The sequence below is a fragment of the Aulostomus chinensis genome, chromosome 12, assembly GCF_037954235.1.
Source record: "Aulostomus chinensis isolate RoL2024-O1b breed Wild chromosome 12, RoL_Achi_v1.0, whole genome shotgun sequence".
Lineage (NCBI taxonomy): Eukaryota > Metazoa > Chordata > Actinopteri > Syngnathiformes > Aulostomidae > Aulostomus > Aulostomus chinensis.
In genome coordinates this window covers 16785815-16797171 of record NC_141331.1, presented here as the reverse complement: position 1 = coordinate 16797171, position 11357 = coordinate 16785815, and the positions used below count along the sequence as shown (strand labels likewise).

General features: G+C 43.9%; 1 protein-coding gene across 1 annotated transcript in view; it reads left to right on the top strand.

The window, feature by feature from the left end:
* The window catches only part of anos1 (anosmin 1), a 45884-nt gene extending 34793 nt beyond the window's left edge, over positions 1 to 11091 (top strand). Inside the window, exons 8-14 of the mRNA XM_086220528.1 lie at positions 674 to 818; positions 2350 to 2496; positions 5077 to 5165; positions 6293 to 6464; positions 7751 to 7971; positions 8596 to 8737; positions 9891 to 11091. Coding sequence (XP_086076654.1) covers positions 674 to 818; positions 2350 to 2496; positions 5077 to 5165; positions 6293 to 6464; positions 7751 to 7971; positions 8596 to 8737; positions 9891 to 9949 — 975 coding nt within the window. The 3' untranslated portion in view covers positions 9950 to 11091. The remainder of the gene's footprint in view (positions 1 to 673; positions 819 to 2349; positions 2497 to 5076; positions 5166 to 6292; positions 6465 to 7750; positions 7972 to 8595; positions 8738 to 9890) is intronic.
* The last annotated feature ends 266 nt before the right edge of the window (positions 11092 to 11357 follow it).

Genomic DNA, 11357 nt, shown 5'->3' with positions numbered 1-11357 from the left:
TAAATAAATCATACCTCTCAATCAACCACTCTCCTCTGAGACTGCGTTGAACTTAATGGCTTCATAAAAATGAAGTAAAACTACATTTTTTGACTCATTTGCATAAAATCTCCAGTAGAATATGACTTCATATCCGTGAAGATCATTTGATTTGAGGAGCCAGCAGAAAGACAGATTGTCTAGACAGTCCACACACCTGCAGTCTTCCCCTGAATTAGTTTTTGAAATGAATAGCAGATGTAGCACAGAGGAGATAGTGTTGGGAGACACCAGACACCTATTGACACATGTACTACTGGTTTCCACTTTGGCACCTTGGGGCTTTGAAGGAACCCTGCTGGTGGAAGAATGTCAAAACATGCACAGTCAATAACAAGGAGCCATCAATAGCTCACGCTGTTGGTGGAATGCTAGAAGTCAAACACAGTGAGGAAACGGCAGGAGGTTCTGATAACACGGTTCCCTCAGAAGGCCCTGAAGGCCATCTCCTCACCACGATGCCTTCCTCAGCTCCACATGTGTTCTTAATAAACAGGGCTTTCCCACAGGCCTTGTTCAGCTGTGGCTGAGCTGAGCTGAGACTTAGATGGTGACAGGGATTTGAAAAGAGGCTCAAGTGACATTGTAGCAACAACAATAAATGCCAACTTTTTAGTATTTTCTCTCGCTGCAGGCTCAGAACTGGGTGGACCTGGAGGGGCTGCAGGGGAACAGCAGTTACACCGTGGAGCTGCAGGCAGTGACGTACTGGGGACAGGTGCGACTGAAGAGTTCCAAGGCGTCGCTCCACTTCAGCACCACCCAGAATAATGAATCAGGTAAACACCATCACTGAATCGTCATCAATCACCACCGTGAGTGGGACATTTAGAGTTTTCTGGGGAAACGTCTACAACTATCTGATGGATTGTGATGGAACTGATTACAGACAGTCACACTACCCTTAGCATGAATGATTAAACCTGGTCATGCCCTAAGCTTTCATCTACTGCCATTAATACGCAAATGTTTCCAGTTTAGAATAGCAGCCAGTCACCAGCCTGTTGATTGTGATTAAGTGGTCTGTCTTTGCAAGATTTGAAGTAGATCCTTCACACTTCAGGTGCATTAGAATACCTGTGCGCTTCAGTCGTCCCTAGGAACTGTGTCTCAATGGCTGCTAGCTCCAATTTAGATTTTTTTTCCTGATTTGATTGTAAAAAATACTGCTGAAATACTACATAATGATGCTTATTTGTACTTAGAATGAATTCTCTCCTCCTTGTGTCTTTGCACGAGATGACAAGCTTGATGTTTAAATTGCTCATTTTATTAGTGGAGTTTGGTGCTGATCAACCACACCAGGTTTGATGACTTAATTCCTCAGTTTGGTTGTATTAAGTTAAAACCAATGTAAATATGACCTATGAGAGTCATGCAGAGTCTGGGAAAAGGTTGGTGAAAACTAAAGTGATAAACATGCTCAATGTTATGTTTTGCTGAACATCGCACATTGGTATTATTAGCATGCTAACAATCGCATGCAACAGTGGCGCTTGTTTGGCCGTTCACGTTTCTCAGCCACTCTCTCATCACCGCTTGATTTGTTGTTGACATTCTGTTGCCTAGGTTACCCTCTTGTATATTTCCCATACCTCACATCTGCCCATCAGTTCTAATCTTCGCTCCCATTGGTATTTTCCTCAATGTTCAGATTAGTTTGATTCAGTACCCGCCCAGCTTCTGTCGCCAAAAGTTATTTTTTCTGTCAAAGCTCCAAGCCATCACATTTTTTTTGACATTCCACAGTCTCTGGTTGCCACATCAGTCTCTTCCTTCATTGCTGGTTTGGGCTCCCCTCAAAAATTTACCAAAAGGAACCAGCTTTGTCACAGCAGTCAAGAGCGTACGTGCTATCAAAGAAAAACCTGTAAGAAGCGGTTGTTTTTGATCGCAGATCCACATGGGATTAACTCAACTAACCAGCAAAATCCAGTTGTTTTCCTCAAGAATTGGATTTTCTTATCAATTATTAAGAAGCCTCTGACAGACAGTCATATGAGAAAGGCAAATGGCTCTGACAGCACATCTGATTTTATTTGCTTCTCCTGCATGTCTAGAAAGCACAGACTAAACCTCAGTGCTGTATATTTTAGTACGTGTGGCTCCAGAGGGAGCTGAACCTGTAACCTTGGCAGTGTCGGTGCTGCGTGTGCCCATCGAGTTATACACCACATTTTAAGCATAAAGAACGTGTTGTAACTTCAGCAATTATACAAAGAAATAATTGTTTCTGTTACCATGCTGCCACAACAGAGTCAGTGTTGTGTCTTAGCTACCGCAGAAAACATGTCTCCTTTCTCTTCCTAGTAAAATCAGTGCTCAAGTCCAAGAAGGGGGAGATATCCCCTCTTGGTTCAACCTTGGCCAAACGCCCTTCTGGCCCTCTCGAGGTAGGCACACCCTTCTACCAGGATGGCCAGCTACAGGTCCGTGTCTACTGGAAGAACCGGGGAGGTATGTGTGACTTAAAACTTTGCTCGAATCAAATTTACACCCCATTATGACCCATAATTATGGTTGGCCCATGCAGTATTCAGTTTTATAAATCTGTTATCAGCTTGTGGAAATGAAATGAATGAGTGTCTTTGTGCCGGGGAAATTGGTGTACACGAGGCTGCTAGAGCGGAGCCACTGTTTAGTATAGAACAATAAACACATAGAGCCGGAGCCGTGCGATGGGATTTATTGACAGCTGTATTTAATAGATCCTCACCCTCCCTTCAGCATTGAAGTGGTCCATTTTGTTCAACAAGACCCAATGTCACAGGGAACAGAGAGGGTTGTGGGTTGCAGCACCACAAGGGGTTAAAGCCTATAGGAATGCCTGTCCCAGCACCATCCGTTCCCCAACCCTTCTGTTAATACCAGAGTGGAAATATGGAAACCTTGAAAGCAACGCTCTCAGGGTAACCTGTCAAGTCCCATTCACTGGTCTATGTTATGTTACTAATATATGTCATCGCCCAAGCCAAACTCTACATCTTAGAGTCAAGAATGCAAACCCTGGCTGAAAGAAAGGCCTGGTGAGACACCAACTGCTGAATCAGAGAGAGAGAGGGAGAGTTTGGCCGGAGCGATTTGGCTTGGACGGGGAGAGCTGAGTGATGCTGACGGCGATCGAGCATGGCTGGGGAATCACTATGTTTCAGAGCGGCGTTAATCCTGTCTCTGCCTCTCGTTTGTCCTGGTCTGTGGTGGATGTTCCTCTCATTAGTCTTGAGGGATGACCCTGACAACCTGCGTTCCACTAATATAAACATCCAGACGGTCTAGAGAGTTGGGGTCTCTAGACATCTGGTTAGTGTGACAGGGAGAAGGGACAGGTTAACTGAACCAGGATTAATCTCTCATTCATTTGGTCCGTGATCCAAAGCAGCGCAGCATCTGGGTTGTCTCCAGCAGACGGAGCCTCGCTGTACATCATATCAGATAATACATCGCTGTCTGCCCAGACAATAGGCAGCAGTCCGCTGGTGGCGGCACTCTGGAGACCCACTTCCACTCATGATTTAACAGCACGGCTGCTCTGTTCCTACCTGATTTCCATGTCCCGCTTTATGTTTTACCTTTCACCCCCCCCGCCCCCACCAGACCAGCCGAGCATATCTTATTTATTGTTTCCTGGCGATTTCTCTCTTCTGCTTCCAGAGAGCTCAGTGGCTCCAAGTAGCAGATCTGTGTTTAAGCTTTGAAAGGAGCCATTTTTTTTCTCCCTGCAATAGGCCCCCCACACCGAGGGGCAGCAGTTGAATAAAGCACATTGATAATAAAGCTGCAAATATTTCACGTATTCAAGCAACATGGTTGAATGAATAATAAACCGAGCCACACAAGATGAGGATGATGTATATAAACAGCAGTGCTGAGTTCATGAGGAGCGTATCATCACCGCTCCGGTAAATCCGAACGTTGGTTGCATATTGATTTCTTTTTGACCAACATTTATGGTCCTTTAACTCTGTTTGGTATCAACCCTCTCCTGAGGGAAACGCCTGCCTCGTTAGCAGCTTAAGCTTCACCAAGCTAGTTGCTGATGTGTTTGGAGCGTTTTACTATGAAAAACTGATGACTGCCTCTGCTGAAATCCAGAATAAAGCATGAGAGTGAACCGAAACAGGGCTTCCTAAGAGTGCAGCCTTTCTTTGTAGTTGTTTTTAAGAGAAAAGACACGTTTTCACGCTATGGAACCTGGCTTGATGAGACTGTTGCTGCATTCAAATGGAACTCGTTAAGTCACGTACAGGAAAGGCTACTAGACGGGAACACCGCCGCTAGTGGGACATGGCTTTTACCATTGGCTAACATTACTGTCGCCATCAGGAAGCAATGTGGGTTATCAAGCTTGTAACCTAACTGAAGCGAATGAGAAGGCTTAGAACGTGATCACATCGTGTGATATTCACATTTTCACAAGGACAATCATAAAAATAAGAAAGAAAATACAATAATTGTTCTTAAAACTCCACTCTGCCATTTCTAAAAACATCATCAAATATGTCACAAGTTGTGAACTTGACGCTTCCCATGTCCTAAAAAACAGGACTAGAGGGGAGCGTTCAAATTGTGTCTTCTTGTGAAACTGATAAAAATCTGAAGGCATCATATATCAAGAAGAGGCTAGCATCGATGCTACTAGCATCCCTGACATCAGACCTGGAGAATTAGTAATCAGTGCCTCGTCTACCGACTTCTACCTACTTCTGACCTGATTAGTAGAAGTCAGTGTTGGATACACGCTGATAGATGGTTCATCCAATCATGTTCTCTATCTGGGCAACTTTTGTGAAACAAACCAGCCGACGCATCAAGTTATTGACCCAATATTTGCGCTCGTAATTATTAGCCAATATTATGACTGATAAGAATGTTCTTTCCCATTCAGTAAAGTCGATTTTGATTCTTTCATTTCATAAAAAATCATGAAAAAGGTCATTCTTTTATGTAATTTAGTATTTCTTTTGTTTCATTTACACTTAATTTATCTGATCTGTTGCTTTATCATGTGACCTGTTATTTACTCCTCCTCTTTTTCAGAGCCCGGAGCGAGTCGTTACCATGTCCAGTGGATGCCCGAATACTGCAACCACAATGAGACCCGAGGACCAGAGAAATCTGTCACGCAGGTTAGTGTCAAGCAGCCTTTTCACATCCTCCCATCGAGGTTCTGGACACAGAGGGCAGTGCAAAGAGCTGTGGCCTGATCAGCAGCTCTGTGCCATGCAAAGCACGTGCCTTTGCCTTTTGTCCGCAGCTTAGAGAGGACAGCTCCTCTAAAGAAAACAACTCCACAGAGTGAACCTGAGGCCCTGTTGTGGCCAAATCACTGGCTGTTGTTTGGAATATTATGAGTCAGTCGTGTGGTCAGGCTTGTGGGGCGTCGGCCAATAAAACGCATTTACTTAAACAATGTTTCCCGGAATGGGGGATTTATTCACCTCCTTATGCTTCTACGTGGGGCTTCTTTTAGGACGCAGAGGGGTCTGTGTAGGGGCTGGGAGAGTCTCGGGGGGTGGGGTTAACTATTTGGGCTCAGGCTGATACTAGATGGCCCAGGCCTTGCAATCAACACATTCTTCGGGGAGCGGGACTCTGGTTGCTAGGAAATATACATCCATTTTCTATAGATCACTGGGAAAGGTTCCAGGCTTGTGCTTTCATCTGAGCACAGTGCCTCATTCACTTTTAATCAAAGCTGTTTTATATCAGAGAGAATATACACACTCGTTCTCCAGGGACTGCCGAACGTTGAACCTCTTTATTACAATTTCAAGATTTAAATCCACAAGTCAGCAGGATTTTGGGTTTGTTTCCTCCAACAAAAAAGGGTGAGAAAAGCATTTTTTCTTTGTAGCGATCAATACATGATGAAAGTTTGAAATGAGTGTGAAGCTCAGACCGCTGCGTAGAATTCATTACCATTGATTTACAGGCAATTCCCATTTCAAATTACACATGAAAGCGCTTTAGCTGCATCTTATTTTGCAAGTCACATAAACACGAGGAGAGCGTGTGTTGCATTTGGCAGCTATAAAAATCATTTATATTGCTGTTAGAATAGAAGAATACTGGTTTAAACTCTACCATATGAGTGTTCAAAGTAGTCCTGTAATGTGGGGCATGTTCCTGAGGCCTGAGTGGGAATGTGATCCGCCTCGCTGCTGTGTATTTAATTATCTCTGAAGCTCCACGGGACCTGACCTGGGTGACACGTCAAAGTCATCGGGACTGAATAATGTGTTTCTTGGCTCAGGAGAACTACATCAACCTCCCGGGCCTGCTGTTCTCCTGCAAGTACAAAGTCACAGTTCACATGCTGAAGTCCAAGAGACGCTCTAAAGATGAGAGCACCACCTTCCTCACCCCTTCCTGTGCTACCATCCGGAGCAAGACTCAGAAACACATCCCCTGTCCAGGGGAGGGAGGTGAGTGCTTACACACATGACCAGGAAAAGGATTTTTTTTTAGTTTTAATTTGTGCGTGTACGAGTAAAAATAATGAAAATATAGAGAACTTTTCGGATCGTGAAATGACGGTCAGCGTGCTTTTCATCAACACTGAATAAAAACAAAACAGGCAGGATTGATTTATAGAAATCATACAAACAACAAAAATCTAGATACATGTGGCTCAGTTCAAAGTTTGAAGCGGTACAGATGTCTGGGACGATGACAGTAAAACCAGTAAAATGATCAAAAAAACAGTATTATGATAAGAAAATCATAAAAGCAAGATAAAACTGCATGGTTCAGTTAAAAGCAAGACTGTAAAAGTAGGTTTTGAGCTGTTTCATGAAATGGTCTACAGATGACGCGGGTCTGATATCTGGGGGGGTGGGGGGGCGGGTACGGTCCAAATCTCGGGCCTATAAGCACTCAAGGGCTGCGTCACTCCATTTTGGCTTGTAATTGCGGCCCATTACTGCATAGCGATGCGGTAATTAATCTCAAGACCATACTTCAACACTGTAGATCATTTAATTTCATGTGTTTTCTTGCTAAAAAGTTTGGATTGATATTCTAAAGTGGAACAAGACTAGATTGGGTGAGTGGATTCCTGTATCAACACTCATCTGCTGCATTCACACTGTGAACTGGAGTCGGTCCAACAATAACCCGGAATGTTCCCGATCTAATACTCGATAGGTTTTAGATTGGCTTCAATCTTTGATGAATTTTGGACTTTAGGACTTCAGACTTCAGTTGGACGTGCTCTGCTGTGGCTTTTGACCTACAGTTTATCAGCGGGGAACAGTGGTCACTGCTGTGCGCCGCTTCGCTCTGATTCATTTTGAAGAGGAAGAAGAACCCAACAGGAAACTCTAAATCTCCCCACCAGTGGAGCATTTTGATCGCTCAAAGACAAACTGGTTTCCAGTACCTGAGCTGCTGGTCTCTTTTCCTGGTGAATCCACGGCTCCTCAACTGGTCGTCACCGTCAGGTTCCTAGGCTGGGATTGTAGGAAGTTACTCCACAGGTCCAAGAACAAGTCTGGCGCAACAAAACCACATCATGTCCTTTTTTGCTCTTGGATATTGTTACCGTCGGTGCGAGAAAGTGCATATTTCAATAATCCTCAACGCTGCATAATTAGCATACAGGCATGAAAATACTACCGTCTCATCTAATTCTTATCAAAGAAAACAAAAACCAGAACACGTATTTTCTTTAATATCAACATCCAGACTGAGACCACCTTTCTTCCACCAGCTACAGGAGTTCCAAAAGTCTTGGCCAAGCCAGAAAACCTGACCGCCGCTTTCTCCGTCAGTGAGGGAAACATCACCGGCAGCTTCCTGTGGCGTGTGTCCCGGGTGGCGCCTCATCAGCGAATCACAGGCTTTCAGGTCACGTGGGCTGAAATCACCACAGAGAGTCGACAGAACAGCCTTCCCAACAGCATCATCTCCCAGTCCCAGATTCTGCCTCCAGTAAGTCCAGTTTGGTTCTATATCAGTGGTGTGTGTTTTTTTTTAATTAAAACCGTGTTGCAGTTAGCTCACGTCTCACAGGATCCTCTGACACACAGCCCTCCTATCCTCAACATTTCATTCCATTTGTCAGGGGTGAGGGTGGTTTCAGGATAACACCGCCGCCGCCACTGCCTCTTTGCATGAATCTTGTGATAAGTGCTGGCGTGTAGATGGACATGAGGAGAGATCTGAGGCGGCGTTGTGTCCTGCTGGAAGTTCTCCTCCTCTATCTTTTCATCTGCCATCACGTCTTCCTCTTTCATCCTCAGTGAGAGCTGTGAAAAAGCCGCTTTTTGACATAATCTGCTCCATCAACAACACGTTCCGCCTATCTGCACCACCCAGCCTCTGGAGCTCAACTATAAATAACACCACCCACTGCACACGTTATCAAGCTGGCTGCAAAAAAGAGAGAGAGAGGGAGAGAGAGACAGCTTCATGAAAATAAAGCATTGTCTGTGGGCTGGTTCGTTGTGCTCAGTAGTCACCCTGCTGTAAAGGCCGGTCCAATACCAAGTCTGTCACATTCAAAGATTCGCTGTGGTGTATTTTATCTGATTGTTGGTTTTCCTCTCTTGGCAGGATCATAATTTGCTTGTAGTGTCCAACCTCCGACCGTCCACTTATTACAGACTGGAGGTACAAGTAATAACGACTGGAGGGGAAGGTCCCGCCACTGTCAAGACCTTCCAGACTCCCAGCACATTACCAGTCGTCCAACACCGTAAGTCATGCTGTCGTGGACCTTTTGGGGCCCTCTCACTCCTACCTGGCCCCAAATTAAATCACCTGACCAAGGGTAGCCGTTACCTAGTGAACCCTGGTGCAGAGACTGCTGCCAGACTTTATATAGGACCAAAACGCAGAGCACTGTGGGCTGGTGATGGCTGCTGCAGCTAGACAGAGGAGGGACGAGAGGCTGCAGTGAAATAACTAATTACACCGATGTATTAAAAATTACAGTTAAATGAGCTAATCAACACCACAGCCCTCAATTATCTCAGTCCCTTATGTCTAGTATATCTTTCTGCAGTTTAATTCGAGTAATATAGCATAATGTAATAATGAAACCAACTAAAGCGTGTCTGTCTGTGACAGTACAAAGCTAAAGTAGCAGCTCATCTACTGATTTGGGCCAAAGCTACAAACTGAAGGCGTGAGAGCCCTGCTAACTTCTTATGTAGTTTCTATCTTTGGATCAAGTTAGATCAGCTTATTCTTGTAAATTTCTCTGCGAAGTCCCACTTCATACAATACTTCTCACACACACACACACACACACACACACACACACAATTGTAATTTGTCTTTCAAGTTCCCACTTGTCTTGAAGACTTTTTTCCACTCCTGCGTGACTTCTAGGTGACTCCAGATATCAGAAAACACCAGTCGCATATTTTAAGCTTGAAGCTAATGGAGATCGACTACTAACAACAGCAAAAGTGTCCAAAAATTTCCATTTCAGTTGAATTCGTTCACGCTTGTTCCCAGTCATGTCAAACGGCAAGCGCTCTGTTTTGTTAGAGACACCTAAGTGGGACTAGTTGAAAGGAAAATAACAAAACAACCATTTGGGGTGAAGTACACTGTAGATTTAGCACAGAATTATATTTTTAAAAATGCAAAATGCAAAATAAGCACCTATACAATATTCTATGTGGAAAAAGTGTGCAGTTATTACAAACATCTGTATCTCTAGAGCCATTTTCACGTGGACATTCTGGAATATCCCCTAATATCGTGTAAACCCAGCAGTGTTTTCAATGAGCCGCCCCTTTTTTTATCTGTCCCAGAACAGCGCCACAGGGGCCCAGGCTTGTACAGTCTGCGTGACAAGGGCGTAGGTTGGCAATTGATGGATCTTGTGTGTTTTATAGGGCCCAGACTCCGACAGCACCAATCTCATCACCAGAAGCCGTCAGTAGAGAGACACTGAGCTGCGAGGAACCCAACATGGAGAAGTACCGGTGGTTCTTTGCTCTGACCTGTCAGAGAAGGAACGTGTGGAACAGAAACACAAGCCGCTGCACCGCGAACCAATGCCCTCCCCTCCCCTCCTGCTTGTGAAATATGGGTCCTCATCCTCTACGGCTCCCACGGCACATCAGCTTTACCTTCTTAAACCCCTCTTGACTGATATGTCACCGGGCGAGTTGGTCTGTATTGTTTTGCATTTGTTAGTCTGCAGTCGTCGTCTCCCCCCCCCCCCCCCCCCCAATACAAATAAGAAAATTCCTTGCAAACCCCCAAAATCTCATTGTAAACAGCAACACAGTTTGATTTGATCAGGGAGAACTCACAACACACGCTCAAGCGATTGTTTGTTCATGGTTTAAATATAAACAACTACAAATTGATGGAAGCTGGTTTGACGACGGATGTTGGGAAAGGCGTAAAACTGTACAACAATTGTTTATTCATGAAGAAAAGTAGAAATTAATCTATTTATTTTGTGTTACCCATTTTAAAAGGCGCTTAGGCACACACACACACACACACACACACACACACACACACAGTCAGAACTGATGGATCATGTAAGTTAAGTCATTGTTGTCTAACCCAGAATCTCTCACCTAGTATGTTGCATGTAGTACATTTGATTTTTTGACCTGTAAATGAATTACAAGTACGTGCTTCAAATTGAAAGCTTTTGCATGACAACCGTTAGCATTCTGTTGGCATGAAATAATGTCTTTTCAATATGTTAGCAATATTCCATTAACAAAGAGTTATACTGGGAGTAATATGTAATGTTTATTAATGAAATTATTACGTGTGGAAATGATGAATTGTACATGTTCTTGGCTGTAGAAATGTTTGTCGTGGAACAGTCAGTGAATGTCTATATTTATTTATGTGTGTATTACAAAGTTTGGTTTGGATGTGTGTGGATGTGTATGTTCTGTGTGTTTTAGTCTCTCCAATTTTTGAACCAACAAAAATCTTGTAAAGACATTTTGTAAAAATGGAATTGTAAATACAGTCTTATGTTACATGTTATTTTTCCATGGTAGAAACTGTACAAACGAAGTAATAAAATAATCCTTAACCAGTTCCTTTTGCTGTTTGTTTAATTGAAGTCGCTGTGAGCAGTAAATAAACGTGCTTCTCCTCCCTCTGCTTCAACTATTTGGCAGTTACTGTTGCTTATTTTGGCTGTAAAACCCATCATGGCAGACTTACCCGTACAGCGTATTCACAGATCGGTGCAGGAGCCAGGGACATGCGCTCTGCAAGTCCAAATAAACAGGTCATCGAGCTCAACAGCCCGAGTGAATTTACCATCGCTGAGGTCAGGCAGCTTCTCAGAGCACTTGTGTGTTTGAGAAGCATTAAATCCC